At 51.2% G+C, this 16,998-nt stretch overlaps 1 protein-coding gene across 7 annotated transcripts in view; it reads left to right on the plus strand.

Annotated features, from left to right (window-relative positions):
- The window catches only part of fbrsl1 (fibrosin-like 1), a 292,485-nt gene that overhangs the window by 180,741 nt on the left and 94,746 nt on the right, over window positions 1-16,998 (plus strand). For all 7 annotated transcript variants that reach the window (XM_064353705.1, XM_064353701.1, XM_064353706.1 and 4 more), the window contains exon 4: window positions 2,561-2,590. In XM_064353705.1, the coding sequence (XP_064209775.1) occupies window positions 2,561-2,590 (30 nt within the window). The remainder of the gene's footprint in view (window positions 1-2,560; window positions 2,591-16,998) is intronic.

The following is a 16,998-nucleotide window of genomic DNA, read 5'->3' on the forward strand; positions in this document are numbered from 1 at the left end:
GCACACACATAGACACACATAAGTGCAAGCATATACACACACAAATAAACACACACACACACGCACAAGCACACACATACACACACGCACAGAAGCGCACACTCACACAAGTGCGCACACACACAAGCGCGCACACACACAGACAGGCGCACACACACACACACGCTCCCGCTCGGACACACTCGCAGCACAAAAGACAGCAACGCCTGAGCGGAAAAAAAAAAGAAAAAAAAAGTCTCTTGACTTAACATGGCGCGCTGATGGAGAGGGATCCTTCCCTCACCCCTCCTTTCAGCCGAAGAAAGGGGGATCGAGGGGGTCTTTTCCTCCCCCCCTCAGAGGCCCTGGCCACCGGGCCGCGGTGGTGATTGCTACTCCTCTCTTAATTACCCGTTTGGACCCACCGCGCGCTCTCAAAGGGGGCTGCCTTCGCCTCCACTGACCCCGCGCTCTCCTTTGTGTTGGGGGGCTGAAAGGGAGTCAAACAAAACTGAGAGAGCCACTTAAATATGTTGCCACAGAAACTTAATTGACAGATTGAAGGCAGTTTTTTTTTTTTGTTTTTTTTTTAAGCCATTCTACTCCTGTTCGGTTGAATTGCCTTTTTTTTTTTCCTCTTCCTGTTGTTCCCCTACTGTGAGGTCCAAGAGAGCTGGCCCGGTCCGCTCCTGTTTCCGCAAGCGAAATCCAATTTGATTTTAATAGGGAGGAACTGGGGAACGCCTTGGTCTTTACCCCACCCCCACCCCCCTCTCCCCACCTATTTTCCAAACACAGAGTGCAGGGTGGGTGGGGGAGGGGGGGGGCAAAAGGGGGGTGTCGGGGGGCAGGTTGCAGGAAAAGCATGCAGCTCGTTCGTGAGCCTTTTCTGAGCCATGTGTAAGAGCACAAGAAACGTTTTTTTTTTTTTTTTTTTTCTTTCAAGTGCAAATGCGCGGCGGCAGCGATCTCCATTTATATGATCGCTAATTAGCGGTCCATTTACACCGGCGGACCCGCCGCGCGTTATTCAGAGCCGGGCGAGCGCGGGGACGGCTGAGAAGAGCGCGGGATAATGGCCCGCCATGAAATATTAATGCGGACGCGCGATTCTTAAGTGCAACGAGAAATGGCGGCGGTGGGAGGTGTGTGGGGTGGAGAGAGAGAGGGGGGGATAAAGAGAGAGAGAGAGAGAGAGAAGGGGATCTGTGTTTATTAGTGCTTTCAACACATCAGTTCATCTCTTAGACTTTGAGTCATTCCCAACCCCCCCGCCCACCCATAAACATCTGGGCCCGGCGATGGCTGGCGCGCATCGCTCCGAATCGTTTCGGTTTAACCGCTTAAAACATCCGACAGTCGGGACCCGGCTGGGGGAGTGGAGCAGAAACAGGGATTTGTGTCCGCGTCTTTTGCGGGTTGGCGGTGCGGGGGGAGGGGGGCGGTGTTTTAAGGGAGGGGAGGGGGGGGGGGGTTGATGGTTGCTCTGCTACCACCAGTAGCTCGCTGGAAGTGTTGGCGTATTGCCGCGTAAAGCGCTTCAGTACCCAGAAACCCCGCCTCGTGTTTTTCGGCACTCTCCGGGTTATAAGACCGCCGCAGGACCTGGTACCCGAGGCCTCGTCCTTCACAGGCCCCGAGAGAGAGGGAACGACGTCTCTCCTCCTCCTCCTCTGCTTTTCTCTTCTGTATTATTTTCCTTCCGCGTTTATTTACGGAAGCCCTCCCGGCCTTTGCTCTGCTCTGGGATAGATTCCCTGGTCTTGCGCGCGCACGTGAGCGATAACATTCATTTAACAAGATTTCTCAGAAAAAAAGTTAGAACAACGCAATTAATTATTTTAATTATTACCGCACAGCGATTGTCTGCTCGCACTTTCTCTCCGTGTTCTTCCCTTTGGCCAATTTTCTGGTCCTCTGCTCAAAATTTTCAGATTTTTATGGAATGTGATGCACAGGAAAAAGTTTGCTCCAAATTATACATTAGCAAATGCGAGCCACTGTTTTCTGTGTTGAATGTGTGTCTGGATGGTGGGTAGGCCTACCGCCATCCCCAGTGCTTAGATCCGTTCTTTTGCATCCTTCAGTGTTTGTATGTTGGTTCGCTGCTTTTGTTTTTGTTTTGTTGTGTTTTTTCCGGGCGTATCTGTGAGTGACGGACAGGGCCAGCTCTGTGAAACGCGCGCGGTGGCCGATCACACACAAAAATTAATTCAAGAGACGGTTTAATGAAAATCTTTTCAACCGAACGCGCTGAAATTGCTTCGGGTTCGTTATTTGTCGTTCTTACAGTATATTCATGTTCCCCCCTCCCCCCAGCGATTGTAAAGTGTTACAGCTACCGTGAAAAAAAAAAAAAAAAATATTCCCCCGGAAATTTGGCGAAGAGTCGTCTGGTAGATAGCTTTTGAGCCGTGACAGCATTCACAAACACAACACCTTCTCACGGTGTTATCCTCCCTCGTTTGTCTTGAAAGCTGTCACTGAAGGAGAAGATTTGTATAAAAATAACATCTGTACTGGTAATGAGAAGGGCGAAATGAATAATTCCTTGTGTTTTCCCTGTCTCCCTTCCTTGCAGTGTGACAGCGAGAGTGACATCGATGACAGGGTAAGACACTTTTTTTTTCTCATCTGTTTATTTCTGCCGCCACATGTACCGCGAGAGCTCGTGAATATCAATTCGCTCGTGAGTTTCTCTGCCAAAAAAAAAAATATATATATATATATATATATATATATTTAAAAAATTGTGTCTGCTGCCGGTGTGAAGACACGGCAGGGGTAACAGGCAGATGTTTGTAGTGCCACTGTTGCTGATCATTTGCATTTTATAGAGAAAGAAACCAGTAGGGGGAGAGAAAAAAAAAAAAAAAAAAACCTCTCAGAAGGAGGTGTGTGTGTGTGTGTGTGAGTGCGCTCACACTGGTGGGATCTCCGACATACGCAAACATCAGGGGGACTGGAGAGGCTTTTGATTCCTAACCGGTATCGCCTGCCGGTAATTCGGGACTCGATCTGAGGGCGCCCGAGGCTATTCTCTGAAACATCGTCTGTGTTCCCCCTTACGGGCATCGCGTGTGTCTAACACGTATGTCTAAGTGGAGATTCAAATTAGTTCCTTTTTTTTTCTTCCCCCCCTTCCACTTCTACTGAGAAGTGTCAGAAATAATATAGTAGGGATGAGCTAGGCAGAGAGAGAACTTCTTCCACCAATCGTGGAGTACGTTGATGACAAGAAAGTTAACAACGGCGATGGTGATTGGTGGTTACTTTCAGGCCACTGTTTGGTCATTTGGTCATCGATCCCATAAGTAAAGCCAGAAAGTATCCTTCAGTGACCATTGGTGTTCTTCTGTTGGTTGAACATAATCCTTGAGTATGTTCAACCAATAGCTCCTCCCAGGGGCCTATGAGCAAGATGACATCCCAGTCAACTTGTCAGTATTTTAAGATACCTGGGTCAACTGTTTAAAATGAACACCAGAGAAACTTGGAGCTTGATGCTCCACACACAAACCAGGCCTGTTGCCCTTAAAAAGCCAGATTTATAAATGGCAAGCAACGACAACAAAACAGTTTCCACAGGTTTCATATCACTGTAAAAGTGAGTTTTACAGTAGGGTTATGGCTCTCTGATTTCATACAGAATTCAGCACAACTCTATAACCTACTGTAAGCCACTTAGTGATGTTGAAAATCCCCTTTGGATGGAACTTTTCCTAACTCAGACCTTATTGTCTTTAAACTATGCTCTATCCCCCAAATTACCTTCCCCCCCCCCCCCCAAAAAAAAAAAAAATATAGTCCCACTTGAGACATCTCTGAAACCTTATCTTTGTCAGTGCTACACAGAGTGATGTTTGATTGAGTGCTGTATTAACTGTCATCTCGCGCGATGCCGCTGTTACTCCTGGGTTAAAAGGCCGGTCTGAAATCCTGAGGTGCATTTGCAGATGTATTTTTAAGCAGATAATACAAAGTCATTACAGAGAAGGCCGGTCCTTCCCCCCCGTGCTGCCGTCCCCCACCGATCGCACGTTTCACAGAAGCCAAAAAGGGGGCTGCAGTCTCGGGAAGCGAAATCTGCCTGAATCAGTCAAATCTTATCAGTTAAAGGCAGGCACTGCCGCTTTGTACAAAATTTGATCTGAACGTTACTTAGAGTCGCTCGGTTTTGCTTCAGCTGGCTGTGGGGAGATTTGAATCAAATAATATCCTGTTGCCATTTAACCCAGCGAGGCACGGCTGAGTGGGGGGGGATGCAGATCGAGCGGATGTGCAAAATCTAATATGGTATTTAAGAGCACGCACGGAAATGTCAACCTCCAGTCCCAATTTTATACGCTTCTTCAACTTAAAGCGATGGTATGTTGTTGTGTGGGGGGGGGGGGAAGAAAAATATCAGAAACTATTGGCTGCACTGAACTCTCGAGAAGGGTCACTGGTAAGTACTTCGTAAGTGCTCGAATGAATATGTATTAAATATTATGCAAAAAAACCCGGTGCCGGTACTTTACATTTGGTACAAACAAATTGGTTCTAAATGAAATGGATGGAGCGGGCCATTACAATGAAGGTTCCTGAGACTGACATTTTACACCGCACTACGGCTCGCTGCGTTAGTTTACCTGCTTTAAAAAAAAAAAGAAAGGTCTGTGTATTTTACGGAGACACAGAACGGCTGGTTTTTCAGAAGGCGGCGACTCACCCCGCGGATCCAACCAATGACAGCCGTACACAACGCCACCTTGTAAAAAGCGGAAGTGATAGGAGTCCCTTATCTTGCGCGAGCCCGCCTTCCAGTTCCCTGGAAACGTTTTTGCGGTCGGGCGCGTGAGGAACGCGTCGATAGCGGCGCGATTTGCATTAACGGCGGGGGCGGTGGAAAAAGGGCCTTTATCTCTGCATTGGACCGAGAAAAAAAAGGAGGGAAACCGTTCAGAAGGCCGCCGTGACAGGGAGAGCTGGTTTTATTTTATTTATTTTTATTTATTTTTAGTTATTTGGCGGCCTCCTGGCCTGGAGATGGGAGAGGGGACGGGGGGAGAGCAGCGTCGGCCATCTCAGGTCATCTCGTCTGAGATCGTGGCAGTTTGTCAATCGAAAACCAAAACACCCAAAGGGACGGTTACTGCATAGCCTGAATAGCCACCCTGTCCGCGACGTCGACGGACGTTCCCTGTAATCCGAGGCTCTGCCGAACCTGAGTCGCGTCCTCGTTTATACCGCCATCTGAAAACTACCGCAGCCCGTGAAATACCTTTTTATCTTTTTTTTTTTTCGGATGGTTAGGGAGAAAACTCCGTCATTTATTCTACAAGCTTGTCACGGTAGCCTTTTCACCAAAGGGAGTACCGACTGTGTGTTTTTTTTTTGGTTTTCCCCCCCTTCCCCCCAGTACCAGGGAAATAACAGGTGTGATCTCCTTCGGTTTCCAGAAGCCCGACCGCGCCTTTCACATCAGATCAAACGGCGCCTGAACGCCCACCCTGTCAGGATTTTTTACCGATTACCTTAATTAAAATATTGTGTGCAGGTGTGGCCGTCAGGTGTAATCAGTTACGCTAATTTGAATAAAACAGTTTCACTCGTAGCGCCACAGTTAGCCGAACGCAGGGTGACGGGGAACTCTTTTTCTTTTTGTGATTTTTTTTTTTTTTTAAACAGACCGGCCCCTTTTGTAGCGTCACCATAACTGAATTTTTTTGGCAGTTTGCTTTCCGAGCTGGATCCCGCTTCTGACGAGGCCGTTAGGAAGCAGAAAAAGGTGAAAGCACTCAACCCCTCGCAGGCTGCACCAGCCCCCGTGCACACGGAAGCCGTCGCCAGCAGTACCGACGTGAAATTTATCGTCAGGATTTAGCCGAGCTTTTCCATTCATTAAATAGCGAGTGCAGCTGTTTAACAACGTTCTTGGAATGCGCTTTGAAAGGGTCATCAGGGAATTGTCCGCCGTTTTTTATGTTAACAAAGAAATCAAAAAACTGTTTATGGATCATTAAAAATTGCGCACTCGTCGGGTTGTATTTTATCTTACGCCGTTGAAAGTGTTTTGTCGCGTTGCGTGTTCTTACAGAGTGTTGCCTCTGTGAGAGAAGAAGCCTTAGACCGCATGCGGTGTTGTGTGTTTCTCATCACACTCCTTCACTCTCACCTATCGAAGAACGAGAGTGGCTGAAGAGCCAAAATGGCCGCCTCACCCTATTTCCCCTCTTAAGCGGCTCAAGGCCTCTCTTTGCCCAGACCCTTCCAGGAAGAGGTTTTAACGCGGCTTGCCGAAAGTTTTAGCCTCGCCCCGTTAAACTTTCAGAATACGAATTAACATCCGGGCTTATGCGTAAGCAGCCGAATTAAATGTACGCACAGAGATGCAGGCCACACGGGTCCTAATCTCCCCATTAACAACGGAGCGGTTGTCTGGAAACAAAGACCTTTGATGTGTCACAGATGTGAAATACCACTTCTGATCCCAACATTGTGCCGAAACTAGTTCATGCAGTTGTGATTTGTTTTGGGTTTTTTTTTTTTAATAGTTTCAGACTGTATTGACCTGCAAATAAAGGGGAATTTTGTCCACGTCATTCAAGCAAAAACAAACAATTGTTCTTGTTCAGCTTGCTAGCACTAGCACAGTATCCCATGATGCATTTTGTTCTCTTGTTCCTGCACCTATGCAAGGACTACCCATTCTGCAGTCTGCAGAAGAAATGGCCAGAAACTAAAGAGAAAATAATGGAATATTCTTCCTGTTGTCTAAAATATGAAAAATAAATATTGGTGTTGTATAAAGGGTGTAATATGTCTATGACAGTCGTGTACACCAATGAGACCTTGTTACTCTGAGGTTGTCCAAACTTGCTGAGGTTGCCAGGTGTGATGAGGCACTGTCAACCCTGTCAGCTGAAACCCCCCTTTTAGGCGGGACAAGAGCCAATTGTGTATCACACTTGGGGGTTGTGTGGCCACAGGCAACGCTGGCATTGGTCTGGATTTGATATCAGGCCATGGGGCCCGTCCATGCACTGGAACTGTGTCTTAACAGATACCGGACTGTGGGACCCATCGATGCACTAGATCAGCACCTTAACCGGGCTAGCCACCCAGCAGCCCGGATTATATATTTTTAAATAAAAACATGCTCTTTTTCTTTCTGCATCTTTCGGTTCAGGCAGCCCGCTGAACGCACGGAAGCAGCGTGACGTCCTTATAAATCGTTCGTTTAATAGGAGACCAGCTATGTGTAATATATGATGCTCCGCGTGGCTTCCTGTTAAATTCTCTGGAATTAAAGTTTCACCCTTGGAAAAAAAAACTTTTTTTAGAATTCCGCTGCAGAGATTTATTGCGACACTCGCGCAGTCCGCACGTCAGCGAGCCCGGCGACAGGCCTGCGTTTCGTTACGAAACCGGCTTTGAAGTTCGGCGTCATCCTGCGTTGATTTTAAAAAAATGAAAATTGCGCACAGCGACCTCTTTTGAGCGCTGGATTCGGGACGACGTCACGGAATTCCGCGTCTTTTAAGAAAAACGACATAACAGAATTATCTAATTGAGTCAATCGCACAAAGAAAGGGGTCTGTTGTCATCCATTAGTTCCAGTCGGCTGCAGGCCCTGCCCGAAGGTTCGCAGAAATGTGTTGTGTGGCCGTCTGTGATAGATACCTTATTGAACGCACGACGGTTTTGGTGCTCGTCGCGTCGTAAGCTATCGGCTCTGGCGCGCCCGCGGAATTGGCGGTTCCTCGCTGCTCGTTTCTGCCGTTTTTGTTGCCGGCGTCTCTTCAGAGACCGCTGTCTGACCGCAGCGGGACCGGCCTCGGTCCAAGGGGGCGACACAGCTCAGGAGGTAAGACCGATTGTCTGGCAGTCGGAGGGTTGCCGGTTCAAACCCCGCCCTGGGCATGTTGAAGTGTCCTTGAGCAAGGCACCTAACCCCTAACTGCTCTGGGGAATGAGAGGCATCAACTGTAAAGCGCTTTGGATAAAAGCGCTGTATAAATGCAGTTCATTTACCATTTACCAAGAAGTTTTCTTAGAACGTGCGGCGTAGCGCAATTATGTTCCAACATTGCGTCGCAAGTGGAGAGAGGATTTTGATGTATGCGATCTGAGCTCTGGAGCGTTTGGCTCTGCCTGGGCCCGGTCGGTAACCCAGCCAGCTAGCTAGCTAGCGGCGCGCGGGCTCGGCTGGGTCCGCCACGCGACTCCCTCCTCCCGGGCTGGCCTCTTCACCGCCCCGCTTCGACAGCCCTTCCGGGCGAACGCGCGTCCTGCTCGGCACGCCTGTGTTTTACCCACTTCCACTGAAGAGGCGCTCATTTTCCCTTTCGCCGAGTGAGAAGATTGGCCTGCTTCCCCTTCCTCAAGAGCCTTCCACAGGAGTGTGATCCAGTGTCTGTCACTCCGCCCATCCCCCGCTTCGCCTGCCTCTCCCAGAATCCTTCAGCACTGCGCTTCTCTCTCTCCTTCCCTCCTTTTCTCACACTCTCCCTCCCTCCCTCATCTCTCTCTCCTTCACTCCATCTCTCCTTCTCTCCATCTTTCTCTCACGCTCTCTCTCATTTCTCCTTCGCTCCATCTCACTCACTCTCTCCCCCTCCCTCCCCATCTCTCACTCTCTCCCCCTCCCTCCCCCATCTCTCTCTCCCATCTCTCTGGCTCCCTCCCTCCCTTGCACACGTTTTCTCTCTCTCATCCCCCTCTCCCGGTTTGATGTCTCTCTCTCTCTCTCTTTTCCGCTCGGCCCGGCCCGGGGGGCTCCGCGGCGGGGGGGGGGGCTGTCAGGCGCTTCTCCGTAACGCCCTGCGTCAGACGCCGCACGCTCGTACGCTAAAGGTCGCCTAATTCCATTTAGTTCTGTTCCGCGGCGGTCGGCGGCGAGTAACCGAATCCGCCCCCCCACCCCAACTCCCCACCCCCACCCCGGGAAGCGGCCGGGGCCATTAACGGCGCCCCGCGCCCCCCCCCCCCCCCCCCCCGCCGCTCTTTAATGGTCTCCGTGGCCGGCTGACAGGCCCGACGCGCCTGCTTGATTGACGCGTTCGTCCCCCCCCTTATGGGAGCGGCGGGGGGTGAATGGCGCATCGCCTCCGCCGCGCCTTCCTGAGAGCTTATCTGCAACGACGCGCCAGGTACCGTCCTCCGAGGCCATGTATCCGGAAGGGGGGATTTTTTTTTTCTTTTTCTTTTTTTTTTTTCTGCGTGGGCGACCGTACTGGGTGTGAGGCGTGTGTATGCAAATCAGACACCCCTTATTCCATATTCTCCCCCCCCCTTTTTCTTCCTCTCTGTCTCTCATTATCTCTCTCTCACTCTCTCCTTCCTGCTATATATCTCTCCTTTCTTTGTCTGGCTCTGTCCTTATCCTTCTCTTTCTCTCTGTCTCCCTTTTCCCTCTCCTCTCTCACCCTCTCATTCTCCCTCATTCTTTCTCCTTCCTCTGTCTCCTTCTACCACCTCTCTATCTCTCTCTCTCTCCTTCTCTATTTCTCTCTCACACCCCCACCCCTCCCTCTCTCTCTCTCTCACCAGGGAAGTGTAAGGTGGTGTGCCCCCCCCTCCCTCCCCTCCCCTCCCCTCCACTGCTCCCGCCTTTGTCCCTCATCTTCAATAACAAACAGCCCCCCCGGCCCCCCACACCCACACCCCCCCCCCCCCCGGCCCACGCCCCCCCACCCCCGCCCGACGGCCCCTAATAGTTTTTTACGGGGGGCGAGGGGGGAAGAATAGACGGACTTAATGTTTGGACACAAGCGATCATCCGTCCTCATCTCCTTAATGAAATTAGATTAGGTGCACCTGGGACGGTTCGGGGGAAGCGGATAGGCGCGCCACCGCCTTTAATTTAAAACCAATTTGCGGGGCCAATATTCTCTTAAGCCTGGCGACGGCGGGCCCGGGTTCTGCGCCGGGGACGGGGGGGGGAGAATGGGGGGGGGGAGCGGACCGTTTCATTCCGGTTCCCACAGGCGGCGTGAAATCATAACTGACACACGCGACACAGGTTTTAATATGGAGATGTCATTTCTCTCTCATCAGGGTTCTCCCCCTCCCCCCCCCACCACACCCCCATCCCATCCCACACACACACTCTCTGTCTCTCCTTCTCTCTCTCTCTCTCCATCTCTCTATCTCTCTATCGCTCTCTCTCTCCCTCTCTCTTTCCCCCCTTCCATGGGGCTGCTAAGAGGCCCGAGGTTTTGTCAGCCGCCATCATCGGGGCGGCAGCTCTGCTGCGATTGAGCGGGTCTGAAAACGCTTTCCTCTTTAATTTACGAGGCTGATCGCCACGTTCTCTCTTCCCCGGCTTTGTTGTCACTTGTTGTTATTTTTGTTTTTTTTTAAAATGCATCTGGCATTCATTTGATGCCCAGATGTGGTGGTGGTGGGGGAGGGGGTGGGGGGGTTGCACATTGTGTGTCGGGTTCTTTGAGCGCATCTTGTTTTTTTTTTATTTATTTTGTTTTGTTTTGATTCGTTTTTTGGGACTTTTGGTGTTTGGTACAGGCAGGGACCTTTTCCGATAGGATTCCGAACCCGTCAAATGACTGTGCCCTTCAAAGGGGGGGGGGTCTTCGAGGTACGGAAGGCATGAAAACCGGACAGGCCGGGCAGTGTCGACTGCCATGGCGACAGGGGCCGAATTCCCACGGGGGGGGGTCCCCGGCTAACGACACCGCAAGGTGTTCCTCTAACCCGCGTCACCGCCGGTTTCCGTCAGGCGAGACGGGGGACAGAGCCGCCCCTCCGGCGGCAGCGCTTCCCCCTCCGCGCCCAGCGGCGCCTCCACCGCCCGTAAAACAGAAACCCGCCATCGGCAGACAGGCGAAAGTACCGGAGCTGGAGAACGCCTCTCTCTCTCTCTCTCTCTCTCTCCCTCCCTCTCTCTCTCTCTCTCTCTCTCTCTCTCTCCCTCTCTCTCTCTCTCTGCCTCTCTCTTTCTCTCTCCCCCTCCTCTCCCCCTCCCCCCCCCCCTGTTTAACGGGTTTTTGTAAAAACGTGATATTTTTTTTCTCCCCCCTGATAATACATCGGGGGGGGGCTGCCCGTGAAAGATCGGGCTCCCGCCGCCACAGGAAGCGGTTCGCCGCGGAGCACGTGACCCCGGGCATGATGGTATTGATTACTCGTCTGGCCGGCGCGAGGCTTGGGTGAATATTTTCTTCCATTTTCACTTGTCCACTTTGAGGTTGTTTTTTTTTTCTCTCTCTCTCTCTCTCTCCCTCTCCCGTTTTGGTACAAATTACCTACTCCAGAGCAGCACTCAGTAATGGCCCGTGCAGTTTTCTACAAGGGCCGGCCAAATTGTCGATTTTTACAATTTTCTGCAAGAGATCCTTCCCTCCAGTCAGGCCGCGCGGCCAATTCACCTGCCTGTTAAAGCAGAGCAGGTCAGGCAGTGCGTAGGGAGTGCGTAGGGCCAAGCTGTACGTTTCACACGCACAGGCACATGCGCACACACATCTGCACACACACACACACACACGTATCTGCACAAACACACGTGTGCACATGCACACAAGCACACACACACACACACGCACACACCTACACACACACATATACACACAAACACGTGTGCACATGCACGCACACACATGCACACACACACATATGCACACATGCATGTGTACGCACATGCACACGCACGCACGTGCACTCACACACACACACACAAACACACATGCACACACGCATACATACACACACACACTCACACACAAAGGCGCTGTTTTATACGTATTTTAAAGTCCTGTAACGACAGGGCCAAACCCTAAAGCCAAATTTATCCCCCCGCCCGCCCGCCCGCCCGCCCCCCCATGTTTGCCTCCTCCTTGGCCGTCACGCTCGTTCCATCATTGTTTTTATTAAGGGCAGCGTTTGAATAACAAGCCAAGCGCAATAAACATTTTTCCACTTCAGTTATAAAAAGGGAGAGAAAAAAAAAGAAAGCAAATGGAGTCCACATTGCTTGCAGATGTCCTTCTTTCTGCGGTGTTTTTACACTGCAGCTCAGCGTTTCTGATCCTGCATAAACACACTGCTCCAGCGCCTCACATTCAATAAACATCGGCGGGGCCTAATCGCTTTCACATTTCCCTGGCTGGGGACGGGAGGTATTCCCTGCGTTTGGGAACCGGTGCTCTCCAAGGCCCCGGGACCTGTCCCAAATCCGAGACCGGGTTTGGAGAGACCGCAAACTCTTTCGTACAGAAATTCCCGCTTTTTTTTCTTTTTTTTGCCGTCCAGGAAAGGGCCAAGGCGCTCTGTGTCACTGACGCATGCAGTTCGCATTAGCTCCCGCTGTTATTGCTGGCCCCACCCTTCGAGTGTGGCGTGCCCCCCCCCCACCCGAAATAAACGCGCCTTTCTTCTCAGCCTGTCGAACGTTTGAAACGGAACCCGTGTTGTGTGTGAGCTTTAAAAAAAAAAGAAAAACTTTATTAATCAGGAAGTCAGACGGCCAAGCGGCCACATCCCACAATAACGTAATGTTTATAAGGCACGAGCTAAAAAAATATATATAATCAGATGTATCACTTGTGCCTTTTTCCTTTTTTCATCAACCGAGAAAATAAACAGGCATTAATGGAGGACACATCACCCTGTGATTAGCTAACGATGCCGTGTAATTTGTCCTTTGTTTTCCCCCGTCGCGCTGCAGTGAAAACTTGGCCTATTTTTGAGGCTCTCTGACAAATTTGACAAATCGTTCCGCGTTCCCCGTCGACTTGGCGAAGGACGACGTCGTCGTTACGCCTCGCCTGTAAGAGCGGAAAAACGGGAGCGGTCGCCGCTGCGTTCGTGCTAAGCCGTGATTTTATAGCGGGGCCAAAACTGACCCAGACTTGTGAGGCCAACCGGGGGTATGGCGAAGCAAGTGGACGTTAAAACCCCATGGTTCTGAACGCCCGCCCCCGCCCCCGTAATCTCACCCTCCCACAGGTGCTACATGCAGATCACAGCACCCCTGCCCCCACCCCCAGCCCCCTCCACCCCCAAAAGAAAAACGCCCTCTCTGCCAAAGCTCCCACATGCCTTTTCTGGGAAAAGAAAAAAAAATCCAAACCCACCCCCCCCCCCCCCTCTCAGCTGTGGGTCGGACTAGAGTAAATCCCAAACCTCAAGTTGAACGTTGGGCTGGAATCACTGATGCTTCCAAAGGGAACCTCTCCACAGGGGTTTTACTGCGTGTGTGTGCGTGTGTGTGTGTGTGTGTGTGTGTGTGTGTGCGTGTGTGTGTGATGTGGTGAGGTGTTTTTTTTGTTGTTTTTTTTTTCACGTTTTGTGGGCTGGGGAGGGCAACCCACCGTGCGTCAAAGAAAGGCCCAAAAACACGCAGGCCCAGCTGCCTTCACTTAACTTAAAATGCAGTGACCGAGCTCTTAATGCGAACGCCAGCGGGGCTTTGATCCTCCACGGGGATGGGGGGGCGCAGGGGCGGGGGGGGCGGGGGGGGGGGGTGGGGGGGGGGTGGGGACGTGCTTGAAAGATTACAGGAAAAAATAATTATTGTATCAAAGAGGCCTACATAAAATTTTATGAGGATTTAGGGGAGTTGGGGGGGGGGGTTGTAAGGGGAAGCGCACCCTAACGACGCCTGTCACTCACGGTTGCCTTGGCTGCCTGGTTGCCAGGTTTTTGGTTTCCCGGCAGCCCTAATAAGGCGGGGCCTTTTAAGGGAGCTCTGTTTGTGTGTGTTATGGTCTCGCTGTCCTCCCCTGCCGTCTGCCTTCAGTGCCGCTGTGTTTTTAAATAGTTCGGTGTGCGGGTGCATCTGCAGAACTCGTTTAACGTGATTTATGCTTATTTACCCGTCCGAGTGTGGGTTTGTGTGTGTGTGTGTGTGTGTCTGTGTCTGTGTGTGTGTGTGTGTGTGTGTGTGTGTGTGTGTGTGTGTGTGTGTGTGTGTTGTGTTGTGTGTGCATGACTGTTGTGGGGTTGTGTGCTGTATGTGTGCTGCTATGTGCTGTTGTGTGTATGCGTGTGTGTTTTGTGTGTGCTGATGTGTGTAGTGCGGCTGAATGAGTGTGTGATGTGTGTGCGTGTGTGGCATTGTGTGTGGGTGTGGCTGTGTGTGTGTGCATGAGTGTGTCTCAGTGAAACATGGCCGCCGAGCTGCTAGCTGGAGACGAGGAGCCGTTAGCAGCGCTCTGGCGCTGGCCCGCCGCCCCGCCAGCCCCCGCGGACAGGGAGGGGGGGGGGGGGCTCCCATTAAATTAATTTTACTTCATTAGCACAAACCTGCTACAGTCGGGGTTCCCGTGGCGATGGCGCGGGGGGGGGGAATTGGGTAGCGCTGGCCCCCGGGCTCGCTGAGGAGAGGCAACACATGGCCGTGACAGGCGGAGTATGCGCCCCGCGTTCGCGGCGGGGACGGCTGCCGAGCTGGCGGGACGTGCGTCACCCGGGTTTGGGGACGCTCAATCAACACCTAGACGAAATATTAACACCGCGTGTGACTCAGTGTTAAGGGACGGCGCTCAGGGGCGAATGCCGCACCGCGTAGCTCGCAGGCTTTCAAAGCCCCCCCCCCCACAAAAACAAAAAACTGGCACAACTTCGTCCCCTTCACGGTCAATGCTATTCTGTCGGGCTGTTGTCATATCACAAGGTGTCAACCTGTATCAGCTCTGTCAAAACCCCACTCCCACCCTGTCTGTCTCTCTCTCTCTCTCACACACACTGTCTCACTTCCTCTCTCTCTCTTTCTCTCTGTCTTTGTCTCTTTATATCTCTGTCTATCGCTCTGTCGCTCTGTTTCTCTCTCTCCTTTCACGTTGGATTTTGGCGCTGTGGCACGCCTGACACTCTCTCGTCTCTCTGAGCGGTGACATGATTTTCACGGCGGGCCGCTCCGTGCCGATTGGCCGGAGCCGAGGCACATGGTTCGCGTTACGGCGTGAGCCTCCGCGGCTAAGAACGCCCCGTTTCCGCTCGCGCCCCGATCCCCTCCAGGAGAAGCCCCGCTGCGAGTCGCCAAGCCCAGGGGTTCGAGTCGATGGAATAAAAGCTTTATTCTTTGGCCAGTGGGCTGAGCATTTGAAGCTCAGCGCTTCAGTAACATCCCAAAACAATGAAATGCAGTAATTGTTACACGGCTGTGGGGAGAGAGATTGAATAAGACGGGAGAATCCTGTCTTACGTTGCATTGTACGATATTTGATGAGCCTCTGTGTTTCCATCTGTGGCTAAGCTGTATTTATGTACCGGGGGTTTATGTACCATTTTATACATTATATATATATACATGTATATAAAATAAAGATGCCGGCTTTGCGTCACTGGATCGATACTCTCTAAGTGCCCATCCATAATGTTTTCCCTGTTCAGCACCTCTATTGTGCCAACCCGGATCGCTCGCACACTAAAAGAATTTCCACACGCTTCGGGTCAGCATTAAACCCCCGTGAATGAAACGTTACATCACCCGGCGTTCCTCAGGTAGCCATTTTTCTTCCTTTGCTGGCAGACAATTTTTTTTATTGAAAAGCTTTTATGCCCCATTAATATTTAGCACGCCTGCTTCAGCCCCGGCGAGCGGCATTGTTTCCCCGCCCGCTTGCGTTCCCCGCCGAAGATTTGCCGGAGAAGCCCGTTAAATAATTCAGCTGAAAGGGACGGACCGAAGGCCCGTAGACGGACGGCTCGTTCGGCCCGTCGGAGGGTAACTCAATTTCGTCCGAGGGCGCGCTCCGGCGTCTGATGCAAAGCCAGAATTACATAAAATGGCCGCCTTTTACTCTATTAATATTTCTTTTTCTTTTTCGGTCGTTAGTGTTTTTGAATACTTACGGTAACAAAATAAAATAGAATAAAGATAGGCGTTTTTTTTCCCCCCAAGTTGTTCAGACAGTGACACATAAATTACTGGAAGTGGATCGGGGGGGGACGGAGACCCCCGAGATCTTCGGCAGAGATTACAAAGCTCTCAAGGCTGTCCTCAGCCACCCACTGAAAAGAACACTATTATGGCTGAAGAGGGAGAAAGAGAGGGAGGGAGAGGGAGAGGGGGAGGGCGAGGGATGGAGAGAGGCAAGGAGGGGGGGAGAGTAGGGCGAGAGACGCATGCTTTTCCCATTGACCCGGGCTCTGGCAGGAGGACGGTAAAAAAATAAATAAATAAAGCAGGAAAAAATAAATAAAGTAGGAAAAAATAAATAAATAAAGTAGGAAAAAATGAATAAATAAAGTAGGAAGAAATAAATAAATAAAGTAGGATAAGTAGATAAATAAAGTCGGAAGAAATAAATAAATAAATAAATAAATAAATAAATATAATTTAAAAAGGCGGGAAAAATAAATAAAGTAGTAATAAATAAATAAATAAATAAATAAATAAAATAAATAAATAAATAAGCGAGCGCGGGCGGGCGGGAGCCTGCGATTGGACGCCGGTAGCCCGAGGGGCGGGGGGTTCGCCTGTCTGCCGCCGACGAGAGGGCGCTTTGATCAGGGGGGCGTCTGAAGATCCGCTCCACATCTGCAGCGAGAGAACGAGCTGTAAACTGCCAAGCAGCGTTTTAATGACGGCTGGATTACGGAGAGAGAGAGAGAGAGAAAGGGGGGGGGTTGTGGGGTTGGGGGGTTGGGGGGGGGCTCCAGATGGCGGGCAGAGCGGAGCGGCTGCGGTCGGGTTTTTTAACTGCTTTTTTATTGGAAAAATATGGGGTGAAAAATTGCGTGGGGGGCTTATTAGACGCCCCGCCGCGCTCCTCCTCAGCTGGCCAAGCTGTTCGCCGTGGCCCCCGTCCAAACGCGCGCCCATAAATTTTTAGCAGCGCCTTTTAAATCTGCAAGAGGGCCCTGCTTGTTAAGTCTGCTGCCCCAAACCCCCCCCAGCCCCCCTACCCCTGACTCTCTTTCTTCCTAATTCAGTCTCTTTCAGTTTTTTTTTTTGTTTTGTTTTTTTGATTCCCCCGGATGAAAGATGTCGGGTTGGCTTTGGGAAGAAGGGACAGCGAAGGGAAAGATGGGTGGGGGTTGTGGGGGGTTTTTTTTGGGGGGGGGGGGGGC

Source organism: Anguilla rostrata, chromosome 10, assembly GCF_018555375.3.
Source record: "Anguilla rostrata isolate EN2019 chromosome 10, ASM1855537v3, whole genome shotgun sequence".
Classification (NCBI taxonomy): domain Eukaryota; kingdom Metazoa; phylum Chordata; class Actinopteri; order Anguilliformes; family Anguillidae; genus Anguilla; species Anguilla rostrata.